This window comes from Tursiops truncatus, chromosome 1, assembly GCF_011762595.2.
Source record: "Tursiops truncatus isolate mTurTru1 chromosome 1, mTurTru1.mat.Y, whole genome shotgun sequence".
Classification (NCBI taxonomy): Eukaryota; Metazoa; Chordata; class Mammalia; order Artiodactyla; family Delphinidae; genus Tursiops; species Tursiops truncatus.
Genome location: NC_047034.1, coordinates 139,234,573 through 139,260,716, shown reverse-complemented (window position 1 = coordinate 139,260,716; position 26,144 = coordinate 139,234,573). Strand labels below are relative to the sequence as shown.

Below are 26,144 nucleotides of genomic sequence, written 5' to 3'. Positions count from 1 at the left end.
GCAAAGTTATTTGTGAAAACAAGGTCTATGGCTTTGTTCAGTGACTCTGTATCATCATCAATCATTCGTACAGCCTTCCTCCAGCAATCAACTTGTGTGACTCTCATCAGGCCTCATAAAGATTTGATATCCAGACACAACTGGCCCCAACACACAAGCTGGCTGCTCTTCTTCCTTTCCCAGACAATACGAATTCTACAAGTCAACAACTTGCCTTCTTTGCCTTGGCTTCCAGGAAGCTCCAGTAAATATAGGGTTCAATCGCAGTAACTAAGTGAGCTTAGGTTTTTCACATATTTATGTCCTTTTCTCTATGTCAGTTTAACTGCATATAGATCTTTTGTAGTAAATACCCGTGAATTCTTAATGAACGACAAGAACTCAATGATCAGGAATAAAATGGACTAGAACAGAATGGGACATAGTAGAACATCACAGCAGGATTTTCCAGTGTTTCCTCCACTCATTCCTCTTCACAGAGGATGAAACTGAAGTCTAGAGAAGGGGAGGGGGAGGCAAGGCCTGGACTGCACCTCAAGTGCTCCCAGCCTCTGCAGGCCTCGCTTTTGGGCTGCCTTGTCCACCAGGCACAGCATACACAGTACATAGAGTCCACAATACTTTTAGGAACCCTTGAAAATGTTTGAATTTAATTTATAATTAGAAGAAAAAAGGAAATATTAGGTCAAAGAAAATGTTTTAATACATAAAATTAATATGTTGTCTTTAAACCAATGCTGTCATAAAATGTAATTTTTAGGATTTTTTACGGAGGAAGAGGCTGAAGCCAAAAGCGCTGGGGTCAGCAAATGCCATGATGAGGCCCTGCTCGCTTTACCCATCTCACCAATGAGTCCCGGAAGCTTCTACTTTCCACCTACTGGCTTCCAGGGAACCCAGGCCTCCTCCACACTTCCCTCTCTGACAGGATCGAAAGGGAGCGTTTTCATGAAGATTCTAGTGGGAAGTGGGGCCTTGCCAGGTGAATCTAATTTATACCCAGTAGTAAGCACCTCAGAGAGCTCCTGAAAGGCCGAAATCACCTCCTGGCTGCGGGGTGGAGGCGTTTCCCCTGGCTGAGTTTGCCAACCAATTGTCAGGACAAACCTTCCTGGGTTCACAGCGTGGAGACAATGAAAGGGCTGGCACTTGGAAGGCACGAGCCGCGAACTTCCTGACAGAGGTGTTGACTGCGGCCGCAGACCCTCTGTTCTGCTTGGCTCAGGACCACACCTCGTCTTCCCCAGCTCACGAGCTGGGCTCACTGCGGGGGCCACAGCGGGAGCAGAGCTGGCCTGACAAATACCACCATCCCACCTGGGGTACAAGCAGCAATGGAACACAGAGGAGAGGGGCGGCAGGGGGATAGCCTGCCCTGGGCATCACCACTGACACGCCGTGTGACCCCGGGCATTACCGCGGACGCACCGTGTGGCCCTGGGCACCCTTCACTGGTCACCCTGCCTCACCAGGTCCCAGTGTCCTCACTGAGAAGATGGTGCGATGGTTGTGAGGATGACATGGGATGACGGGCAGTAAACAACCTCTAGCAGATGAAGCAGGATTATCATTCCCACTAAACAGAAGGAAATTGAGACCAGAACAAGGAAATAGTTTGCCTAGCCAGCGTCATGGTGAATAAGGGACCAGAACTGGATTCCAGAAGCCTTGAAGGTAGGGTTCAGTTCTTCCTGAGGAGCGGTTATGCCTTCGGGCTTCCCTGGATTCGAATCTCAACTCCAACTCTTACTGGCTGTGGTACCTCCCCACATTCTCTCTCCTGCCCCGTGTACATAGGCATGGGCTGCAGAGGCCTCCATCCCGACCTGGTTCTCTCACCCGGTCTCAGGGATGGAGCCCCAGGTAGCTGCCCCCGAACCCCTCCCTTCCTCTGACCCCTGCACGCCTCCCCTAACCTGTGAGGTCACTGTCTCCCTGCACAAGAAGCCAGGGAAGTGGGGCAAAGGATGCCTTGGGCTCGTGGTGTTAATTCTGGATAAAGCAAACCCCACCCCCGAACAGTGTAGGTTAAGTGCAAGGATCCATGCAAAGTCCAGATTACATGGGATTGTTTTCGAGGAGTCACAGGAACTAATTAAGATGTCTTGACAGGCGTTCTCTGGGCTGAGCTCAATGAAAACAGGGAGTGATCAGCTCATGATCAATTACAGAAAAACATGCTGACACAGAGGACATCCTGGAGCAGTGGGTGGCCGGGGATTGGAACCCCAGCACTTAACTTCTCTGAGCCTCAGTCTCCTCATCTATAAGATGGGACAGTAATGCCAACATCAAAAGATTCACTGAGAAAACAAAGGGCTTAATCTGCTATCTGGAGAAGAGCACATACCTAAAAAAATGCCACTTTCCCTCCTTCCTCACACTTTAAAGTAGCTGCTTTGGGGTAGTTTAATCATTTCCTCTGCTGCATTCTTGGCTATAATAGTCCTTTTGTTGTCAATTAATGCAAAATTGTACTCTTACTCTATCTCTGTGCCCATGGTCATAAAAACAGGATCTGTGGAGACTGAATTAACGATAAACAGCTGCAGCAGCAGCAGCAGCTAATTACAGAGCTTCTACTCTGTGGAGGGCTTGATTGTAAATTTCTCTCCAAGCGTGGGAATGTGGACAAGAACTCCTCCTCTCTAGGCCTCAGTTTCCAAATCCACAAACAGGATTGAGCCAGATGGTTTCCAAGCTGATGGTTCCTAAGCTCTTGTCTGGGTCTGACATTCCATGAGCTGGAGGACTTGGGGTGCAGACTCTCCTTTACCCTCATATTGCAGATTAAGGAGGGAGGGAAATCAAGGCGGGGATGGGGTAGGAGGAGTGAACTAACACTGTACACCGGGTGCTTGGCTGGGCCCCCTGGGCACACTACCCATCTAGCCTATCCCAGAAATGCCCCTCAGACAGCAACCCATGCAGTCCTCACCACGGCCCTGTGAGTTTGCTGCAAAAACCTTCATTTTACAAGACAAGACTCCTGATTCTCAGCCTGGGCCCTTCCCAACACACTCCATCACTTCTGCCCATCACTGAGTCCGGCTCTCCCCCTTTTCACTCAATCACATTCATTCAGGAAACAGTTGTCAATCACATACTGTTCAAGACCCTGGAAACGTAACAGGGAACAAAACATAAAAGGATCTAGACTTTATGGAGCTTACGGTTGAGTGGAGGGAACAGATAAGAGACAAACACACAGTGTTGGGTAGTATGAGGGGCAGAGAGTGGATGAAGATATTACATTGGACAGGTGGTCAGGGAAGGCCTCCTGGAGGAGGTGACATGGACCTCCATGAAAGCTCTCCATGGGCCTGAGTGAAGGGAGGTGGGGCTGGAGCAAGAGAATTCTGGATGGAGGGAAGAGCCATGCAGAGCCTGAGGTGGGAATGAAGCTGGCATGTGTGAGGAACAGCCAGGGCCAGTGTGGCTGGAGCAGAGCAAGAGAGGAGTATGGAAGGAACTGAGGTCAGAGAGCTCAGCAGAGGCCCACACCTGCCCCTGCCTTGTCTTTCACTCTTTCCTCCTCCCCTAGGGCCCTGCCAGGAATGTGGAAAGGTAACTGTCTGAGTTCAAAGGATCTTAGGGATTCTGGAGTCCTTTCATTTTATGGATGAGAAAATGGAGGCCCCATAGGGTCTGGTGACTCTCCCAGAGCCATAAGGCAGTCTGATGTAGAGCTGGGGAGGGAACCGAGCGCTGAGCCCTGGCCCACGCTGTCTCCACCCAGACTGCGGGAGTCAGGGTCAGGAAACCTAAGGGCTTGGGACTGATCAAAGTCCTTGTCACACACATGAAGAAACTGAGGCCCAAGTCCAGGTGGCTGCGTGTGCATGAAGAAGGGGTGGGGCTGGGTAGAGGAGCTGCAGACTCTTCTTGGTGCACACCCGTGTGGGCCTTTGCACAAGCCAGGCTTCCTCTGGGCCTAACACCCACGGCAATCAATCATCGTGCTTTTCTAATGCACGTAAGGAGCTGTGATGTCTGAAACCCACCGCTGATTACAGCCTCCCTGGAGCCTGCTAGACAGTGCTGCCTGAACCCGATCCTGCTGGGAGGGAAGGTGATTCTGACACGTGTGGACTGCACAAGCTGCCAGCCATCTCCTCTGCGTGACCTCCAGGGGGGTTGCCTCCCCACCCCGGGCCTCGAGTCCCCATTTGTCAAAAGGTGCTGCAGGGCTTGGGAGCAGCATCAGATGAGATTCCCTGGAAGGTTCTTCCCCAGTGTGAACACAACACAAGCCAGCGTTCTCCAGAATTTGGGAGGCAGTGATGGTACAGGTGGAGGCAATGCAAGTCAGCTCTCAACACGGGGCCTGGCACATAGTAGGTACTCAACAGACTTTGCGGCTCTGCACAGCGGGACGAGCACTGCACTGGAAGGCAAGGGACCTGAGCTTTGGTTCTTTTGCTCCGTGATCTCAATAAGCCAAACCCTCTCTACGTGCCTCAGTTCCCACAGCAGCAAACAGCAAAAGTGCAAACACAGGCATTCGGACTTGTGGCCTCCACGAGGCCACCTCCTCTGGTCCTGGATGCCTGGGGAGAAGCAATGGGAGAGTCAGTGGGGGGTGGGATCTTGGGGAAGTATTGGAGGCACAGCAGACTCATTTTTCTTCCTGGGGCCAAACTCTCTTGACTTCCAATTGCTATCATGTTCCTTGGCAACTAAACCTGGTCAGAAATGACCCCATAGGCCAAACTGACTCCCCAAATGAGGGATTCATCAGCAGATTCTGGGGAGCACAGACTTGTTAAATAGAGGAGCAGAAGGCAGCTGTGGGCAGTGGGAAGATGACTGAGCATGGAGCCAGGGACAGGAGGTGGAGTCCCAGATGTGACACCCAGCCAGGTAGCTTCCCCTCCGTGGATTTCAGCGAGCCCATTATAAAACAGGGATCCTGCCACTGCCCTGTGCATTCCCTGAGCACAGGAACTACACCCATCAAAACTGCACCCCAGGGCCTGGTCATGCCCTGGGAAGCTACAAATGTTACTTTCAGCTCGAAAACCCTACACTTTCTGGCTCAGTACAACAAAGAGGCTGGCTCATGGAACATCAGCTGAACACTCACAGGGCACTTGCTGTCCTCCATGCCCAGCAGAGACCGATATCCCCAAGAAACACACAGCCCAGGAGTACCACTCTCTCTGTTCTCCAAGGCTCATGCTCCCAACGTGGCAGACTTATCAAGGAAGGCTTGGGGGGTACGTGCAGGAGGCAAGAGCAGGCTGCCCTCCATCAGGCGGCCACCTCCCAGCTGTTTGGAAATGGCCACTTGCAAGGCCATGAGTCTCAGTGATGGACTCTCATTTTATCATTACCCACGTCAGAAGAATGCATCTTGAGGGGGCAGCACTGCACAAGTCAGCGCTGTAATCACTTACAGACCACGGAGGCCCCAGTCCTGGCAGTGGAGGAAGATTTATTGTGGGGATGGACGGAAAACAAAGAACAGTTGTGCAAACTTTACGGAGCCACATTATGGGAAATGCCTTTCCCATTTCCCACTGGTAAATGTGCTGGATGCTGTTTCCAAAGGCGGACTGAGCCCCGGTACCCAATCAGGTACAGACACTGCCCTCAGCATGGCTCGCTGGGCTGAGCTGGCCTGGCCTGTGGTGCCCAGGCCTTGGCTGGCAGCCAGGTGCTGCTGTCTGCTCTGGTGGACCCGGGAAGAAGGCTCCTTCCTGGGCCTCTGCGTCCTCATCTGCCTACTGCTGCTCCCCCTTGCACGCACCCACCACACGACCAACATTCTAAATGTTAATGCTGATCGTGTCACTCTCCTGCTCAGAACCCTTCCACCATTCTCTCCCTTGCCCTCAGAACAGAGTCCAAGCTCTTCATACTGGACTTCGAGGCCCTATAAGGTTCAATTCCAACTGCCATTTCTACTCCCAGCCCCCATGCACGGAACACACTCCAAGCACAAGAGGCTTCCTATGCTCCCCTCAAGGGCCAAGACTGTCTCATCTTTTATATGCTGTTCCCTTTCCTTGAAATGCCTTTCCTCATGGTCTGCACCTGGAAAGCTCCTACCCTCCCTTCAAAGCCCAGCTCTCGTGACATCCTGGGGGAAGCCTTCTCCCTCCTCTGTGCCTCTGCAGCATTTGGTTAATTCCTTCGGCACCAGACCATTCCTCATTTGATGCTGCACCTCCTGCTTCTAGCATCAAACCTGGCACAGTATGGGTGTCAATAAAGCTGTGTTGAAAAGGTGGCAGAAGTGAGGGGGGAGACAGCACAGCTGAGCCCAAGGCACTCTCCCGAGGGAGGGGAGCAGGTAAGCTGAGTGTCCCGGGTCTTGGAGGTGACTGAGGCCATAGCGCTGGTGTGGCCCATCACCCCTTTAACGGATGAGGTCAGTCACTGCAGCAGGCCAAGTGAGGTGCATGAAGTTGGCTCAGATAACCCATCTGCCATCCTGTGGAGACAGAGCCTATTAACGCTCAATCATGAAGTTTACCATTTCCAGGATGTCCCTCTCAGAAAACATGTTCTGGACACTTTCTTCAAGTCACTGTTGATTTTATCTGACTTTCTCAGTCCAATAAGAGAATCATTTCAATTCCATTTACATTAAATTCGAAAGCTTTCTCTCCTTTTATTATTTTAAATTCAATTCAGAGGGCTGTGTTTTTTTATCCTTAATGTTTTTCATATTCCATAAAGCAGTGTGGAGTTCACAAAACTTGGCCAGTGTTCCTGTACCCTCAAGTTTGGTGCTCCCAGGAATTCTCATCTCTATGAGAGCTTGGGTTTGATGACTCAAAAAAAAAAAAAGGAACAAGGGCTCCTGTTTTCAAGCATGGAGTATTTTGCCAGGTATGAGGTAAGTGCTCCACATACATGATCTCATTTAATTCTCACAACACTCTCCCTTTTACACAGACAGGAAACTGAGGCTCAAAGAAACCACGTGACTTGTTTGAGGTCTCACGGCTGGTTAAGGGTCAGAGCAGAGATTTGAACCCCAACAGTTATCCTATACCTTTAGCCACTGGTCCACCCTGGCTCACCAAACTCTGGCTCAGAATTCAAATAAGATGGAGGGCGGGGAGCCAGGGATGGAGATGAGGTAGGGATGGGGAAGTGAATGGGAGTAGGAGGGATGGGGGATAGAGGTGGAAGGGCGAGGGGGGACATATGGGGGCACTGTGAAGCAGAGAAGGAGGAAGCTAGAAGAGCTGCAGACAGAGGCCTAAAGGCCAAGCACTGCATCTGGGGAGCATGTGGCTAAAAGGTTCTGTGCCCGATGGGAAACCCATCTGGGAGGGACACGCCTGTGAGGGTGATTGTGTACTCTGGGGCCGGGTTACAGGCCGGAACACTGGACTGGGAGATGGGGACTCAACTTGATCCCCTCTGCAGAGCTCTCTGCAGTTTGTGGACCACAGGTATCCACCCCTCACAGAGACTCTTCTGGGGTGAGCATCAGAAGCCCTATTTTATAGATACATTAACGGAGGCTCAGGAGTGAAGTGACTTGTCCAAGGTGGCACAGTCAGTGAGCAGCAGAGCTGGGATGAGTCTCCAGCTCCACCTGTCTCCTTCCTCTCCTCTTTCCCAGGCAAGCCTTTTCCATCTGTGGCCTCAGTTTCCCCCTCTGGACAGTGGTGAGAGGGGGCCCTCAGGGCTCTGAGTTGAATGCAAAGCTGCAGTTCCCAGAAAGCCTCTCCTTATGAAGGTCCCTGAGTTTGATTTTTAAAGACTGGAGGAGATAGGAAGGCATCCAGTGTAAGCCAAGATCTGTAGAGCTGGAACCTTGGCTTCAAGAGGGGAAAGGGCCTTAGCATCTGCTGAGCACCCAAGGAACACAGAGTGCTAGGCATTAATCCCATTTCACAGTTCAGGAAACTGAGGCTCAGCATAGCCAAGTGACCCATCCAAGGTCACATCCATGGCAGAGCTGGGACTTACAACAGCCTTTTCTGTTCCTTTGGGGATGCTCATGACTGCATGGCCCCTATGCTTTTTAGACCCTCCCTCTTCTCCTTTCCTAATGCAAACTGCCCAGAGCAGTCAGACCATTTGTTGTGCACTCACTGTGTGCCAGGCAGTACGCAACATCTCATGTATAGTACCTCATCGAAGCCTCACAGCAGTTCTATTCCCTCCACTTTACAGGTAAGAAAACAGAGGCTTACAGAAATCAAGTTACTTGCACACCAATCATAGGCTGCTAGGTAGAAAAGCCAAGTTTCGAATTAAGGCTTTCTTGCAGGAAAACTTCAAGCATCAGATGAGGGATGGATGTGACCATCTTTAATGTCCCTCCATTCTTGTAACTTTATGGGAAATTGCTCTGGAGGGCAGTGTCTGGGCAACGTCACACAGTGTTGGAGCAGAGAGAGTAGATGGCCACTAGGGCAGAGCCTCTGTACTAGGGAGCAGACTCAGCTCCTCTGCCTCCAAGGCCAGGCCAGGTGCCAAAGAGCATGTGGTCCCCAAGACACTCAGCCATACCAGGAGCACTGTTATAAATGGGGCGACACGTGCTGGGAGAGCAGGACACATGGAGAAAAGGGGTGCCGAGGAGGGGACACTGGACTGGGTTGTGCGGGATGGTTAGGAGTTTGCTGGGCTGGGAAAGGCATTCAGGCAGAGGTATCAGCAAAAGCCAAGGCCCAGAGGAGGGACTTCAGTAAGGGTTGTTAACGAGGGCATATCTGGATGCAAACTAGATGGCTGCCTTTGCTCAAAAAGGTTTTCCTCCCGACCCCCAACCCTAGAATGAGATGAGGCTCAGGCCCGTTTCCAAAGTGGGTGGGCTTGACCTGGTTGGAGCAGCTTGGCCTCTATGGGCTCATGCACAGCTGGCTCCTCCAGGGCAAGGGGTTTAAAACCATGTTCAATTTTGCAGCCTTTTAATCTTACCAGAAACCCCAGCCTCCAGAAACGGAGACTGTTTTCAGGTGACTTATTTATTTTTAAAAAGGTAAAATGTCTTATTCTTCATCCCATGAGTGTTCTCTCCTCTCATATAGGACAAAAGACCCATCATGTCAGCAGGGCAGGGACCTGCAGGCTCTCAAGATGATGGGGCGCTGGCTTGGGAAAAGTAGTTAAATGCAGATGTCTATCTGCTTCCCTGCTCCATCAGGGCTCCACAGGGCCAGGCTGGCTTTGATTCCCTTCTGTGACCCCAAGGCCCACCAGGGCCTGGCACACAGGAGGCGCTCGGTGTCAGCTTGCCCAACAAGTTTCAGATCTGGGTATTCTCTCGACATTTGCAAGCAGACTGATGATTCTCTGCCTGGGAGGTGGCTTGGGGTCATGGCTAGCACACAGTCCTTGGAGTCAGGCTGAGACCTGGGTTCAAATTTGACCCCATGATGCACTTGGGGCCTGAACTTGGGCATGAACTGGACTATCCTTTCCCCATCTGTAAAATGGGGATAATTTCAGTCCCCAGGAATGTTCTGAGTGCTGAGATCACACATGTGTGGAAGCCCTCAATACTGAAAAACACCCAATGAGTATTTCAATAACGTTCCTGTCCCCCTTGACTGACTCAAGGCTCAAATCCTCAGCTCCTGGCTTCCCTCCCTCCCTCCATCATCCAGCAATAAGATGGCAAGATTCAAGGGCAGAATCCTTCCCACGGCGCTAGAAGTCTCACATCACATCATCTTTGTCTCCGGACCCCCGACTCCTGGCACACACGAGAGGCTGCTGCCCCTCGAGTGAGGCAAGTGTCTCAAGGGGAGGATGAGGGTCACTTTCCCACAGTCTAACTTCCCCAACTTTTGGTTACCGGCCCCTTCAGGAACCCCCCTGCCCACTGAAGCTGCCCCATTTGCTGTGCCATCCTAGACCCCCATCCTCTCAGGACCTGTCTTCCCCATGCCCTCTCCCTACGTGATGAGGATGGACTGGTAAAGCCACCAGCTCAGACATCTCGAACTCCCAGATAATTCCCTGGGATGAGTCTGAGATGTTGACATGAGTCAGGGGTGTCAGCTGGCCTGGGAATGTGCCCAACCCACCAGGCTGGTCTCAGGACATGGGGGCCGGAAGGAGCAGATGCCCTGGGACCCCACACACTGTGATGTGAGATGCACAGAGGACTCTACTCTGCTGAATAGAGAAGCTGGGCAAAGGCGGGTGGTAGAGGGCAGTGTGGCCTGTGGAATGGTCCAGGCAGCTGTGCCTGGTGATACAGGGCAGGCCATTGCGTCTCTGAATGTCAGTTTCTTCTTCTGTAAAATGGGCATGGTAATCCCTGGCTGGAGAGAGACTGTCTCAGAATATATTAGGTCTCTTCTCCCTCAGGACTTCCCATAAGATGCTATCCCGGACCCCCTGTCAAGCCTCTCTCTGAGGTATATCCCTGGTCCCAGGTCCAGTGGCACCTAGGAAAGACTGGGCAGGGTGAGGGATGGGGACCAATGGTCAGTGCGGCTGCAGCTGCCAGAGGGACCCGGGCAGGATGTTAAGTCCAGCCTCAAGGCTCCAGCTGTGCATCAGAACTTGGAGGGCAGGGCCTAGAGACCCCTCCCTGTGCCTCTGCCCTGGCTCTCCCTTCTTACCCCAAATAGCCACTGTCTGGCACCGAGCAGGGGCTCTGCATCGCTGGCAGACACCTGACCACAAGGCCACCAGCACATGTGACAGCTCTGCCCACCTCACCAACAGCAGAGGCTGCAGCAGTTAGCTGACCTCAAGTCCAGGTTCCACTCCTGACAGGTTCTTTTGAGCCTCAGGTTCCTCATTTGTAAACTAGCTGTCAAAGATCCTGTCCTAACTCCTAGGGCTAATGTATGAATCTCCTAAGACCATCAGTGTGAAGAGTGTGATTGGGGAAGATGAGAATTAACTAAGCAGTGCCCTATGTCATCTCTTTTAATCCTAATAACGACAGTCCTAAAAGGTAGGTACTATTATCACCCCGTTTTACAATTGAGTATGCTATGGTTCAGAAAGGTTAAGTCACCTGCCTGAGGTCACACAGCTGGTAAGTGGCAGGGCCCGAGGTCAGTGTGACTCCAGACTTGGGCTTTCACCTGCCTTTTACACCTTCATGCTGAGCTCACAGCTTTGGTCAAGCTCTTCACAAAAGTCAGGGGTTGTTGTCATGATTATTTCATAAAACCCAAGGTTAGAAGAAGTATTCCTCTTTCTCCTCTGCCTGTCTTTTTCTCGATGTGGACAAATGCAAACTCAGAGTCTGCTAATTTCTGCAGTCTCAGACAATCAGAATTCCAACCGTCTGAGAGAGCCAACCTAAGAAAGCAAGAAAGTAATCTTTTCAAAGTTAACGTCTTCGAGGCGTCGCGTCAGTATTTGGGTTGGACGTAACCTTGCTATCGTAACACAGATGAAACCCCAAATATAATAAGGCTAAGACAACTCCGACAACGTAAGAAACATAACAGGATATTGCAAAGAGATTAGGGAGCTTCCGCTGGACGGCGTGGAAGGGCTGTGGAAAGGGCAAGGTGGGGGGCGGGCGGTGCACCCTGTGGGCCAGTGAGGCGAGTCCTGGGTCCCCGGCTGAGCCTGAGGATGAACGGCCTGGACAGAGGGGAGCTGGGCTCCTCCAGGCACCTCTAGGCCCGCCGGGTGCGGAAGCAGAGGCTCCACAGGCTAAATGTGAACCAGCTGCGAGGATGGGAGTGTTACAGTTGGACGGGGCGGGGAAGGCTTACCTCATGAAAGAACTGTGGAAACGGCTGCTGGAAAGATAATAAAAGGATTAACTGCTATTTTAGTGGGCCATTTACTCTGCAATCAAAGTGTCTCATCTATTTCCTGTTCTCCAGAGGCTCCGGGTCCAAAATTCCTTTGTCTATTACAGCACATGGTAGCAGAGGCCTGTCATGAGAAATTAATAATTTTACAGGGAAGGGAGATTGTATTTATCTGGGGTGCGGGTTAGGGCCCGCCCCTTCCCCTGGGTTACCTACTGCACCAGCCTTGCAGGAAGGGGGAGCACCCCCACTGCGGACAAGGCGGAGCTCAGAGCTCTCTGCTACCGTCTCCAGAGGATGGCACCCGGCAGGGCTGGTACCTGGACCCCAGAGAATAATCAGTTTAACAGGAGAAGATATACACAAACAAGAGCATCACGGCTTAGAAAGATGTGAGTTCAACTTCCACTCCAACGGTTACTAGCCGTGTAACCCTGGGCAAGTTATTTTTATCGTTGTTATCAATACTATTATTACTATCATGATTATTAGCCTCTATTATTATTGTTGTTATGGTCTGTCTCTAACTAGCTGTGTGGCCTGGGGTAAATTATGCCGTCTCTCTGAGCCTCAGTTTCCTCAACTGTAAAATGGGGACTAATAGTATCTGCCCCATAGGGTTGTTGTGAGGACCACATGGAGTATGAGGACAATGGGCTTAGAATAGCCCCCGCATACGGTCAGCACTCAGGAGCTGCTTGCTGGTGTTATTACCATAATCCTAACCCCCTAAGAGGCAAGATGAAGTGTTCTCACAGCAGCAGGTGGAAGGCCAGTTGGACCCTACTGACCCCCAATGTGGGGTCTGTTTCTTCGTCTATAAAAACCCTTGGTTTTACAGGACTCTTGTAAAGATTAAACGCAGCCATGGGTAAGTACAGACATGGCTGGAACATCACCTCCTGTATGAAGCCCTTTTAGATCTCTCCTCCCTGGGCCGATGCAAACTCCATCCCAGACCCTGTCACTCATCTCCACACCCATCTCCCACGCATCTCTGACTGTGAGCGCCCTCAGGCAAAGATCTTGGCAGGTCCAGGTCTGTCCCCAGAGCCAGGTGTGAGCCAGTGTTCTGTGGAATCTGCTGAACAAAAAGAGATTCTGGCAGGCTGGCCCCGGAGAAGAAGCCCTACAGAGAGGTCCTGAGACTGCTCTGAGTGATCTGAGCCTCTGTGACCCGCTCACTGGGCGTCAATTTCCCAACGTGGAAAATGGACAGGGAAGGCCTAGATCATCTCCAAGGTCCCTCGTGTCTAACAGAAACTCCTGGATGCCGCGATGCTACACGGGAGCCTGAGTGCGAGAAGGCCACTGACCACGCCACACCAGGGTTCAGGCCGGGCAGCCTCTTCGAGGACCCTGCGTACACCACTGGGATCACCCCAGGAGAGAAGACATGAAGGAGAACTGTAGCCCGGCAGCTGTCAACTGCAGGATTTCAGAGAGAGACAGGACTGTCTGTGGTCCAGGAGCCTTACCCTGCGATGTCCGCTGGGCATCTCCTTCCAGGCAGGGGCGTGCCCTCCCACAAGGCACATGTCACAACACCCCAAAGGAATGGGGGTGTCGCCAGGAATCGGCCCAGCCACCAGTTCTGCCTCCAGCACACTCTCGGTCCAAAGACACACGATACAGTCAGCTTCTCAGCCTGCTCACTCCAGCCCCTCCCCACAACCTCAGCATGCCAACCCTGACCCTCCCTTGTCTGCAAAGTGAATTCCTTCTCATCCTCAAGACCCAGCCTCCTCAAAGCTGAATAAGCTGGTTCAGTGGGTACCCAGCTCACAGCTCCACAAGGAGATGTGCCCCAAGGGCGAACATCTGGTCCCAGGAGGATGGAGTTTATGCCGCTGGTTGCCCCTCCCTGGTCCTGCAAATGCTGCCCTGCACTTTGAGCAGGGACAGAGGTGCACCTCTCCCCAAGCTGCACTCATTCCCAGACTGAGTTCTCCATGAGGCAGGGCCCAGTGACAGCACACAAGTGTTGGAAGAACTCAACTTTGGCTACGACACTGGCCCTGAAGACCAGACACACTGCTTCCTTCCTCTACCGTACCCAAGCCCCAGCAGCTGGGAAGACGGAGCTGGGCCTTCGTGGCTCCATCAGCCCTTCCAACCCCAGGCAGGCGCCTGTCCCGGTGGGCTGGCTGGGCCCTGTGGGTAGGCACAGTGGCCTGGCTAAAGATATCAGGGACTAAGACTAAATTTCTAACCTCTGATACGGATTTCCACCACAGTGAGAGCAGAACATGCAAATGACCACTTAGAAGGGCTGGAGGCCTGGGTGCCTATATTGTGTGTGTGTGTGTGTGTGTGTGTGTGTGTCTCCCTGGAAAGCTTAGTTTCAACCTCAGCCAGAACACTGCAGGTGCTATCCAGGCCCTTATCTGCTAACCCTTGGCCTTACCCCAAAGCCTACCCTGGGTACCCACAGCTCTCAAGCCAAATGCCTGTGAGCCCCCGGTGCTCCCTGGAGGAAATCAAGCCTGTGGCTGCTCCAGGAGGCCCCAGAGTCTCCCTGGGAAGGACTCCAGGTGAAGAGCCAGTGCTGGGGGAGAGCGTACTCTCCATGACTCACCTGGCCACCGGCAGGTGTGACACTGAGCCTTTGTATGTAAGAGAGAAGGCTGGCCGAGCTGCTTTGACCTCAGAGCACGTGTGTCACCACCTGAACGAGTGTGTGTGACACCAGGCCATGGAGGGTGGAGGATGGGGTACCTGGCCCTCTGCCAAGGTTCCCAGTGACAGGGCACTGACCCCTGTGACCTGTGGCCACATCCCAGCCAGCCCCCAGGGTGAGGAGCCTAGGCAGGGCTCTCCCAGGGCAGTGAGGTGGGGGCTGCTCTGCTGGGGGTGGCGGGGGCACAGCCCGGCGGCCGTGGGAACTCACCATGCACTTGTTGGGCTTCTCGCCCGAGTGCACCCTCATGTGGATGAGCAGCTTGTAGCGGGCATTGAAGGGCTTGTAGCGGCGCACGCACCCCGCCCAGAAGCAGGTGAAGTCCTCGCCCTTGCGCTGGTCGATGTGGCTCTTCTCAATGTGCCGCACCAGCTCCTCCTGCTGCTCGTAGGCTGCACAGCAGTCCACCCAACGGCACGCCTGCCGCCCAGCCACGCCCCTGCCCGCCAGGCCCAGCCCCAGGCCTCCAAGGCCCGGGCCAGGCGGCAGCTGAGACAGGGGGTAGGGGGGTGGCAGGCCCTGCTGGTGAGGCCCGAAGAGCTCTGAGAACTCGTCCGCGGGCTCCTGCTTCAGGAAGCCGGCCTTCCGGCAGGCTTCAAGTTGCAAACTGCCCTCGTGGCTCTCGGTGGACGCAGGGCTGGGCCGGGCCCTCTTGGGAGGGCCCCCCGGGTCTCCCGGCAGAGGGGGGCTCCGGAGTCCATTTACGCAGGTGACCAGAGCTGTCTGGGAGGAGCGGATGATGGAGGTGATGTCGGAGGAGGCGCAGGGCGAGGCGGAGGCTGAGGATGCGGGGGGCAGGCCCAAGAGGCAGCAGCGCTTCAGGCCACCCTCGGGCAGGTGGGCCTCAGGTGGGGGGCCCAGGCTAGAGCTGGGTTCACTGCCCAGAAGGTAGCAGGAAGGTGCGGGGTTGGCGAGGCCTCGGCCCGAGAGGTCCAGGTCTGTGTGCAGGCCCGTGGCTGGCGGGGCCCGGCAGTGGGCAGACAGGGGTGCGCGAGCTTCCGTCATGGCCCGGTAGTCAGGTAGGGACTCCTGCTTGATGTGCTGTGTGGCCGGGAGGCCTCCGTTCACATAGGTGGCCTGGGGCCTGGGCGACCTGGAAGACAGTGTACAGAGGTCATGAGAGGGTGGGCACTCCACAGTGGGGAGGTCCAGGCAGGGGACGGTGGGGAGCCTGAGGACCGAGGGGCGGAGAAGCCAAGAGCAAGAGAGGGAGGCTGAGGGCTGGCAGCAGAAAGACCAGGACTGGTTGCCCGGTCAGCAGGGAAGAATGTGGAGGGAGAAGGGGAGAGAGAGGAAGAGGAGGGGGCTGGGAAGAGGTTCAAGAGACATGAATGTGCCCAGGAGGATGCCAGAAAGGAGCGCATTTCATCCTTTTATTAACTCCAGCCCACCCTCTCCAGCCCAAGTGCTATCCGTCCTGCCACTGAGGCCTCCCCGGGTCTGCCCTGTCCCCCTCCCGTGACCTTCTAGTGACTTCTGGAGGAAGAAGGCGGAGGATGGCTCTTTGAGGGACACCAGGTCCAGTTTGTTTTAAATTCTGCTTACCGGTCCCTTAAATCTCTCTTAATTCTTGTAATCTTTCTTAATTTCTAAAAATGTGATGTTTTGCCCCAAGCAATCTGTTCTTTCCACTGTGAACGTCAGCGGGTGGGGTTTGAATCACAATCACAGTGAGGGGTCATCCTAGGAAAAACTGAGGAAGAGTTTCTTGGGGGGAATGTGCAGAATTTCAAGGTCATGAATGTACAAAATGAAGCTGGAGGCAGGCAGGCCGGGTGGGGCAGCAAGAGACCTGGGTTAACACCTCTTAACCCTCAGGTCTCAACCACTCGCAGCTCAGTGAACCTTACTTAGCAACGTGGTCTGGGCCTCTCCCTGTAGCCCAGCTACAGGAGAATGGTTCTCCTGAGGGTGAGGACGGTGATGGGCAGGACCCAGCTGGCCAAGGTGCTATCATCATCACACATGTGGTACATGCATTCCTAGAAGGGGCCTCTCCCAAATGTGGGACAAATAAGTGCAGGAAGAGATATCAGGGCCTGCCGGTCATCAGAGGACTCTGGGAAGGGAAGAGACCAGCAAGGTGACAGTGGGCTCAGGGTCCGAGAAGCCCCAGGAGCTGGCTGGGCAGAACAGGAGGCCTGCTGATGTGCCCAAAGTCTGACTAGGATACCCCACGTGCCCTCACACCTGTCCCCATCCGAGCCTCAGTCTTCTCACCTGTGAAATAAGGACTAACCCTCCCTACCTCAGAGGGAGGCTGCCAGGATCAAGGGAGGAAACAGATGCCGTGCCAGCCCTCTGGGAAGAGGACAGCAGGGTGAATGGTGCAATCAGCACTGCCATCCTGAACACTGCCGTCCTGGGGCTCTTTGCAGCCGGGGGTTGTGGCACCATCACCTGTCCCTCTGCTTCCCAGCATGGCCCTGTAGCCCCAGCCCCTCCCTCTCGGGCTCCCTGCAGCTGTGGCATCCTCCACTCCAGCCCTGAGGTGGAAGGGAGGGGACAGGACAGGGGAGAAGGAAAGTCAGAGCCCGGAGCCCTCCCAGAGCACCGGCTCCAACCCCATCGCTACCAAGAGGGCACAGGGCTCACCGCAGTCACAAGCAGCAAACCAGCAGCAGGGCTGGGACCAGAACCCAGGCTCCCCTTCTCCCTCCCAGGTGTAGAGTTCTCCTGTGTAGACCTAACCTGAAGTGCTCCCTGGATAGGAGGTTGGGGGAGGGGCTCTTCTTCCGTTTGGTTCTCAACTACACTTGAACAATTCTCTGCCTCACTCACCAGAGACCTCTCTTCCCTCCCAGGAACTCTGCTGTCCAGAGCATGGTCACCAGGTGGAATCAGAAGGAGCAAATACATAACCCCCCCCCCATCTACAGGGCTGGGGATCCTGGGCCCACCACTGCCAGCAGAAAGCTCTGAGGGGCTTAAAGATTGGATTGGAAGCTGTGACTTTGTGAAGCTTAAAAAAAAATAAGTGCACAGCTGTTCCTTGCGTGGTCATGATCCTGGGCCTGGCAGAGGTGGGCACGGATGGGGAAGGGCAGCCAGGCAAGCATCTGTTTGAAGCAACTGCTTTAAAAACAGTGCCAGCTTAAAGCAACCAACACCAGAAGAGAACAGCTGTGGTGTTCTGTGACTGAAGTTACCCGAATAATCAACAGCAAAACCTCGAATGGCATCCGGCAGGGACGGGGCAGCTCAGGCCTTAGGGTTTCCGGGCTCCGAATGCCAGCTAAGGCAGCCCCTCCCCTTGCCCTCAGTGTCCCTGTGGGGCCGGGCAGTGGTCCTGGTCCTGCTCTGCCACTGAGCCCTGTACACCCCAGGCAAATCCCATCACATCTCTAGAAATTGAGAGTGTGGTCCCTAGAAAAAGTGGACAACTCCAGGCGCTTTCCCAGGGGCCGTCTCATGAATCCTAACAGTGTAACGGTGCATGGTAGCTGAAGGCATGGCCAAGTTCTTCAAGGGAGAGACTACTATCTGTTTGACACTTTTGAAAACTAAAGCAACTTGCCCAAGCCCTCAGAGGCAGGCAGCGATAGAGCAGGAATGTGAACCTGGATCTGTTTGAATCAGAGGGAGCCGCATGAACGGAGAGACCCCAAACACAAGGCAATCTGGCGGGAGGGAGAAGGCATAGAATCCAACTGGGTATGGGATAGGGGCTGGGGCCCTCTTTTTCCTTAGGAAAATGAGGGAGTTTGGGAGAGCCAGATCAGCACCAGAGGTGGCAGCAACTCAGACTGATGCTGGCATAGGGTTCTGGGTACAGACTCTCCTGTGCCCTGTCAAATGACATTCAAAACGACAAGTGATGTTTCTGATCGTCTCTACCAAAAGAGAAAAGAAAACAAAAATCCACTTCCTTAGCTTTCACTAGGTTACTGTAGCTTCTGCCATGAGATCGAATTTCCCTGGAGAAACTGGATGCTGCCAGGGGGGCCTCAGTGAACAATCAAGCAGATAAATGCACTTGACTGTCACCAAACAATGTGCCGCTCCAAGTCTAAAAGATGCTTGCTGAGCTCCTCATCATGTGCTTAATTGTGTCCCCCTAAAATCCACAGCTTGAAGTCCTAAACCCCTTGGTGACTGGATTTAGAGGTAGGGCCTTCAGGGAGGTAATTAAGGTTAAATGAGGTCATAGGGTGGGCCCTGATCCAACCAGACTGGAGTCCTTGTAAGAAGAAAAGACACCAGGGGTGTGCACACCGAGAAAAGACCATGTGAGGACACAGCAAGTGAGAAGGTGGCCATCTGCAAGCCAAGGAGCTCTCAGGAGAAACCAAACCTGCAGACACCTTGATCTTGGACTTCCAGCTTCCCCAACTGTGAGGAAATACATGTCTGTTGTTTAAACCACCCAACCTGAGGTGTTTTGTTATGGCAAAGCATGCTAACAAGCAGACGAACACACTCCTGTAAATCAGAAGTCTCACTAAGCCACAGGGAATCTACATCCTCAAAGAAAAATGGTTCCATGTAGGAAGAATAAGCATCCTGCTAACTAGTAATATCTCCCACCATGGAGCTCCCACTGGAAAGTAAACTCTGTCGGGGAGATCTCTGCTTCCTTCACCAAGGCACCCACCTCTGATGAATGACTGGTGAAGGAACCAATTGCAAACAGGCAACTGGGCCAGTTTTTAGACTCTGTGATCTGTGAGACAGGCCCCAGGCCAGCAGCCCCAGGCACTGGCTCAGGGCCCTAGGGCTGAGCAGGTGGATGCAGAGGCTTGTCTGTGGTTGGCCTCTGCCTGTCCGCAAACCAGAGGGCACAGAGGCATGGCTTGGATCCTGGGAGAAGCCGCAGGAGGCAGAGTTCAGCCCCATATGCAATCTGGCAGAACATCTGTCCAGAGGTGAACATGCACCAGCACTGAATGATGGTTACCTGGCAGAGTTCTATGGGGTGATGGCTTCCTGGGGCAGGAGACACCTGGGTGGAGGAACCCCTCTCGGCTCCCGGAGCAGTCCAGGATTCATCACTAAAGCATGCGTGAACCCTGAGCTGGGTCTTCCCTCCCCAACCTCTCCCCCCATCCTCTGAATCTTTTTCTTCTTCTGAAATGACTGATTCTCTGTAAAGTCAGCTCAGCTTCTGCAACAGGGAAACACACCTCAATAAAGCCACTCCTGTCTCTCATGGGGCCTCGCAATGCTGAGGTCCAGAGCCTAGACCAGGCGGCCATCCATGTGCTACTGGGCTCCAGCTGGTCTCTGGCCCTCCTGTGCCTCAGTTTCCCTGTGTGTCCCACGAGCCAGGCAGACCAGGTGAGGTCTGGAGGCCCTAGATCTGCGGCTTCCAGTTACCGTCCACAGAAGGCAGCTGATGCATGGGGTCGGAGCACATACCTGCTGGGGTGGGGGAAATGCAGCAGCCTCTCACAGGCTGAGGGGTGGCCCCGGGGTGGTGGGCTTCCTGCAGGGAGAAACAGGCCCTGGCGGCAGGGGGGGCCAGGGCCTTCAGCAAGGTCCAGGTCCAGTAGACTCTTCTCCGAGCCCGGAGTGCAGTGGCCGTAGCTCCCGTTCACTATGCAGAGAGAGACAGGAAAAGGAGACAAAGTGAGTGGGGATGGCCTGCAGAGGGCAGTCACTGGGGTACCAGGTGGGACAGAGTGCCCTTGAGAAACACTAACTGAACCCTTGCTGCATTCCAGGCACTGGGGACACCTATTAATTCCCATAATCACCAGCAGGATCAATAATAAAATCCCCAGTTCTCAGATGCAGATGCTGAGCTCCAGTGGGTAATTGATCTTTACACAAACACAGAGCACTTACAACATACCAGACACTCTCCGGGTGCAGGAAACATGGTGAGCTAGACACACACTCCTGCCTCTTGGAGCTTACAAGCTATGATCCTGGCGCTCATTTGACAAGGTGCAAGGCCACGGCTGGGGCTGGCTGCCCAGCAGGCCAGGCAAGCATCACTAACATCTGTAGGTCAAGGAGGAGGTGCTCACTGAACAGAATGTGTTCTTCTGATCACTGAAGCTGAATCCACGTTGTTTTCCAAATTGCATTACCCCATAGAAGCACAGTATACAGTTATTCACGCCTCTGTATCCTCCACGGTTCTTTGACAGCCTAACTATCATATGCCCGCTGTGCCCCACTCCTGGGATTTTTAGGAAGACAAACTGAGGCAGACGTGCCTCAATTAGTCTTGAAATCTATATAAAGCCCTTGAAAGCCCTCAAAAACTATATAAAGTATAACAAAAATGTTAGACATGGTTGTTATAAGCCACTTGCCCTCTCTGGGCCTCAGTTTTCTCGTCTATAGTGTGAGGAGGGTTAATCTGAAGACTATCTTCTCGGGCTTTCTGCCCAGTCACTTGGCAGGGTTATGCTAAGGAGGAAAGGGCTTTGGGGCCTGATGGGCCCAGTGTGAGCCCCTACTGCCCCCAAGCAAGTCTGTGACTCGGACAGGTCCCTTCCAGAGGCTGAGTCCCCCTGTGTCAAATGGGGATAGCCACACCAGTTCTCCAGAGATGCTGTGAGGTGTTGAGAGCTGAGGTGCAGAGCCTTAGCCAAGTGCGGGTGCCTAGTAGGTGGTGCACCTGGAGTGGAAAGTGCTCGTATTGTCAAAGAGCACTTTGAAGAGTATAAAGTGTCTGACAGATGCAATAAAACATTATTAACAGGCCCAAGGACTGTCCAGGGACTGTCAACACTGAGCGAGATGAACCATTAAGATGAGAAAAGAGCTGACACCAGTACACGATCAGCCCTGAAGCTAAGCAGGATGTGCAGGTCCTGACTCCACTGCCTCACTGGGGCCTCCTGCAGCCCTCATAGGGAGAGATCAGTATTATGCCCATTGTACAGAGGAGAGAGCAGAGGCTCAGGAAGGCTAAACTACTCACCCAAGATCACACAGCTAGTACGAGTCTGGGCTGGATCTCTGGCTCAGGTCCATCAGACCCAAACCCATGTCTTAATCACTATGTAATAAAAAGTGGCCTCTTAGGAAGACAGAAGTCCAACCTCATCCTCAAGGATCCGGCTCCCCCAACCCTAATTCTAGCTTTACCCCACCCCCAGGCAGCCCCTTCACAGAAGGTCAGACGCTCAGTGCTTACTCGCCACGTGCCCAAAGCTCCGAACAGGCACTAGGCATTCACCTGCCGAGCACTTTACAGTTTGCAGATGAGAATGCCATGCTCTCAAGGTCCCAGGGCAGGTGACAAGTCTCCAGACAAGTACTTCCTCAGAAGTGGACGTCTGGTCCCCTTCCCAGGCCAAGCACTGGGCCAATGTCCTGCTGTGAGGAACGCTCACTCCTGCTGGTTTGGGCTGCTGCTTGGCCAGCCCCTCACAAGCTTATTTTTTAATAACTTGGTTGTTTTTTAATTAAAAAGAAATCCCTGGTAACAAATGTGAATGGCCTGAGTTAATGAGAGCCGGCTGCCGCTCATTTAACTCCTCTTCTGCAAGGCGGTCTCTGCCTTTTCCAAATTGTTTCTGCTTGTGATTTTATTGTCCCATTGAGGCAAACCCTGGGACTGGGCCTGAGAAAACTGTGGATGATTTTATGACTGTTAATAGCATTTGGCGCAAAGAGAGCTTCATCACCACATGGGGCTGTTCTGCCAGCGTCTTTGGGTCAGGGACATGGTTCCAAGCTTCTTTCAAGGACCCACGAGGCCCGTTGGGGACCTCTGGGTTACCTACCCCTCCTTCCCACAGGAGGATGTACGGAGAGATGGAAGGCGGGGCCCCAGAAAGGCACCAGGGAGCCCAGCACGTATCAAGCCCTATTCATCAGCCCTTCCTATGTGATCAACAGGAACATTTGATTCCTTTAAGTGTCCATCCCTGTGAGGTGGGCTCATTACAGCCACTTTCCAGATGAGAAAAGTGGAAGTTTGGAGAGATTAGGTGCCTTCCACCAGGCTCTGGAGTCTGTAAGACGCGGGGCCACGATTCAGACTCAGATCTCTCACACTTCAGAGCTCAAGTCCTGTCCTGCTGTCTCTCAGCCAAACGATGAACAACTGGGGACCCCCAAACAGGCATCCCCAACTTTGACTCCAATAAGATCATGCTGGGGAGCCTTTGGGGAAGTCAACGTGCAACCATTACAATGACTGCTAAACTTGAATCTTTGCAACAACTCTGCCAGGTGGTAAGACCACTCCATCTCAGATGAGCCTACGAAGGCTCAGAGAAATTCAGTGCATTACCCAAGGTCAAACAGGGAGTAAGGGGCTCAGTTGGGATGCAAACTCATCACCTCCGGGGGAAGAAACAGTCATTACCAGACAAACAGTTGGGGACTATTGGCTTCTTTTCCACTGGATACAGTAAGAAGTTTTCCTACAATATATAAACACACAGCTTTGGGAAGGAGTCCCTCAGGTCACAGTTTGGCACCGCTCGGGGATCCAAGCCCATTCAAGCCCTTGTCTTATGTGACTCTCACAGCACCCTGATGAAAGCATTGCCCTCCCCGCCTCACAGAGGGAAGGACATGAGCACCAGAGTTGGCAAGTGGCCACCCAAGGTCACATGGCAATTGCTGGCATAGCTGAGTCCAAACCCACGTCTCCCCAAACCCATGCTGGACTCTGCTCCAGGCCACCTGCTTTCTCAAAGCCTGGAAATTAAACCAGAAGCTTTGTCCCAGCGGTGCTGTCACCACTAGAGAGATGTGGCTACAGTCACTCTTCAACCCTGGGCCCTCCCACTGCCTTCCTGCCCATTGACATCTTGCCTCTCTGTCCCCAAGGGTATCACAGGACCCACCCTGGCTTACTCTCTATCTCCAGGGAGCAGGGATGGTGTCTTTCTCTGGGAAGGCAGGGGAATGAGAGGGGCATGTCAGCCCCGCTGCCCTGAGGCAGGCTGGGGGGTGCCCTGAAAAGGGACTGGCACCCAGCAGCCATGCCTCCCTCTGTGCCACAGGGGGCCACGAGCAGACCCTGGACCTGACTCTCCCCACATACATCAAGCTCCTTTGGAGGCTTGGAGGATGAGAAGGTCCTCTGTTCATTTTTACAGATTGATGAGAAAACCTAGAATGTCAGGGCTGGGACTGAGTGACTATTTCATTAATAGATGAAGAAACTGGGGCTCAGAGAGGGAAAGACTGTGCTTTAATCACACAGCAAATCCATAGCAGAACCTGGACTGGCACCCCCAGGGCTAGGTAAGAGTTCGGTTTAGTTTCCTCTTCAAGCCTCAGTTTTCTCATTTGTAAAGTGGTGCTAACACCTACCTCACAAGGTTGTGGTGACAATTAAGTGAAATTACAAACACAAGGCATTTGGCATGGTGCCTATCTCACAGCAAGCACTCGAGAAGTTATGACGATCATAATGATAATTACTTCTTCTATTTATCCTCGAATTCAGGATGGGGCTGGGAGGCAGGGCCTGTATGAGAAGTATTCTATCCCCAAGAAGGTCAGGTCTGGATGACCCTGAGGCCAGGCTCAAGAGGACAAGCCCCCAAGTCTCAGGGGTCACCAAATGCAGAACTGGGCAGCCTGAATGAGGTCACAGCCAGCAAATCCAAAGCAAATGGCTCCAGTTACACACCACAGAGCTTTGCAAATTACCGTAATGACTTGGCTATAAAGTGGTACCACATATAAGGTGACTCCCCACAGGAATTTTAATTTACACTGAAAACTGCCAAGTCTGCATGAGAGGGACAATGATGCATTCAGCATCTCGGGCCCAGATGCCGCCTCCTTGCTGTCCCAGAGGCAGCCATTGGCTGGGTCTAGGAAGGCCTACATGATGACTGCTCCTCATGGACAAGCAGACTTTTAGTGCTCACCAGGTGCCAGGCTGGTGACAGGGTACTGCACTTTACAGTCAAAACATTTCATAGCCATCACCTATAAGCTTTGCTACAACCGTCAGAAATTGGCCAGACAGGCTCAGAGGGGGCAAGCAATTTACCCAAGCTCACATGGCAAGTGTAGGGCTCAGAGAGCAAACTTTCTCTGTAACAGGCAAGATAACACATATTTTAAGCTTTGCAGGCCATATATTCTCTGCCACAACTACTCAGCTCTGTTGTTGTAACATGAAAAGCAGCCATAGACAGCATGTAAACAGAAGATTGGGCTGTGTTCTAATAAAACTTTATTGAGAAAAAGAGCTCACTGGCTCTTGGGCTGTAACATGCTGACCCCAATCTAGTGCAGCAGTTAGAGGTGGGCTTTGCAGTTAGAAAGACTTTCCTGCATCTGTAAAACGAGGAGCATTTTATGGGTGTTGATGACATGAAAACCACTGTCGACTCTGACTGCAGGGCCAGCCCCTGGTGGCACCTGATAAATGGAGGTGCTATCAGCCTGGCTCAGGGGTCCCCACAGCCTGGGCTCACCCCCTATCTGGGCATTACCTCCCACTCCCACAGTGCTTTGCTGCTGCACTGTACACACCCCAGCCCTCCAGTCAGGGTGCCTGACACCTCCCAAATCTCTCTGGGCCCTCAGAGTTCAGCAGAAGTGCATCTCCTTCTGGAACGTTCCTTGGTCTCTCCCGCCCTCCCCCAAGCTTCCCCACCTCTGCATACAGCAGCCCCTGCGAATAGCTGCCTGTTAGGGTGCACCTAACCCAGCATCTGACATGTGGTTTCTTTCTTTCTTCCCTTCTTTCTTCCTTTTTTCCTTCCTCCTTCCTTTCTTTCTTCCCTTTCTTCCTTCCTTCCTTTGTTTTCTGTCTCTCTTTCTCTCCCTCCCTCCCTCCCTCTTTCTTCCTTCCTTCCTTCCTTCCTTTCTCTTTCTTTCTTTCTTCCCTTTCTTCCTTCCTTCCTTCATTTCTTCCTTCCTTTCTTTCCTTTCTCTCTCTCCCTCCCTCCCTCCCTCTTTCTTTCTCTTTCTTTCTTTCCTTCTTTCTTCCTTTCTTGCCTGCTTGCTGTGTTGGGTCTTCGTTGCTGTGCACGGCCTTTCTCTAGCTGTAGTGAGTGGGGGCTACTCTTTGTTGCAGTGCGCAGGCTTCTCGTTGTGGTGGCTTCTCTTGTTATGGAGCACAGGCTCTAGGCACATGGGCTTCAGTAGTTGTGGCACGAAGGCTCAGTAGTTGTGGCTCCTGGGCTCTAGAGCACAGGCTCAGTAGTTGTGTCGCACGGGCTTAGTTGCTCTGTGGCCTGTGGGATCTTCCCAGAACAGGGATCGAATCCGTGTCCCCTGCCTTGGCAGGCGGAGTCTTAACTTGCCACTGCACCACCAGGGAAGTCCCAAATACTCGACATGTTTGATCTCTAAATCTCCACAACATCACCACAAGGTGGGGACTATAATACTCTGCACGGCCACGTTGACGCTTGTAAGTGCGGTTAAAGTCCCGCCTCATCTAGAGTCTGTGAAATCCTTCAGGACAAGGTCTTGGAGCTCCAGAGCGGCTGAATGTCAGTACATTCTGACACATGATTTTGTTCAACTTACTTCATATACAGAAGAGAAAACAGGGACCCAGATGGGGGAAAGGCTCGTCCTAGTCACACAGCAAGCAGGTTCTCTCAACACCTGGGCCCCACTGGGGATATTCCCCTCATTCCTAGCACACGGTTAGAACTACAGTAGGTGCTTGGAAACACTGGGAAGGGGGCGGAGTGGCTGGGAGGATTATCCAAAGTTCACTTTCGTGCTTCCTCTACATCAGACACCGTGACTTGGGGAAACAGAACAAGGTTTTGCACACACACACCTAGGTTGAAGCCCTAGCTCCACCATTAACTTTCTGGCTGCTTCACCCTAGATGAGCTACCTTACTCTTCTGAGCCTCA

At 53.0% G+C, this 26,144-nt stretch overlaps 1 protein-coding gene across 2 annotated transcripts in view; it reads right to left on the bottom strand.

The window, feature by feature from the left end:
- The window catches only part of GLIS1 (GLIS family zinc finger 1), a 226,268-nt gene that overhangs the window by 68,439 nt on the left and 131,685 nt on the right, over window positions 1-26,144 (bottom strand). For both annotated transcript variants that reach the window (XM_073789552.1, XM_033866349.2), the window contains 2 exons: window positions 19,747-19,924; window positions 14,599-15,481 (listed from right to left, as the gene is read on the bottom strand). In XM_073789552.1, coding sequence (XP_073645653.1) covers window positions 14,599-15,481; window positions 19,747-19,924 — 1,061 coding nt within the window. The remainder of the gene's footprint in view (window positions 1-14,598; window positions 15,482-19,746; window positions 19,925-26,144) is intronic.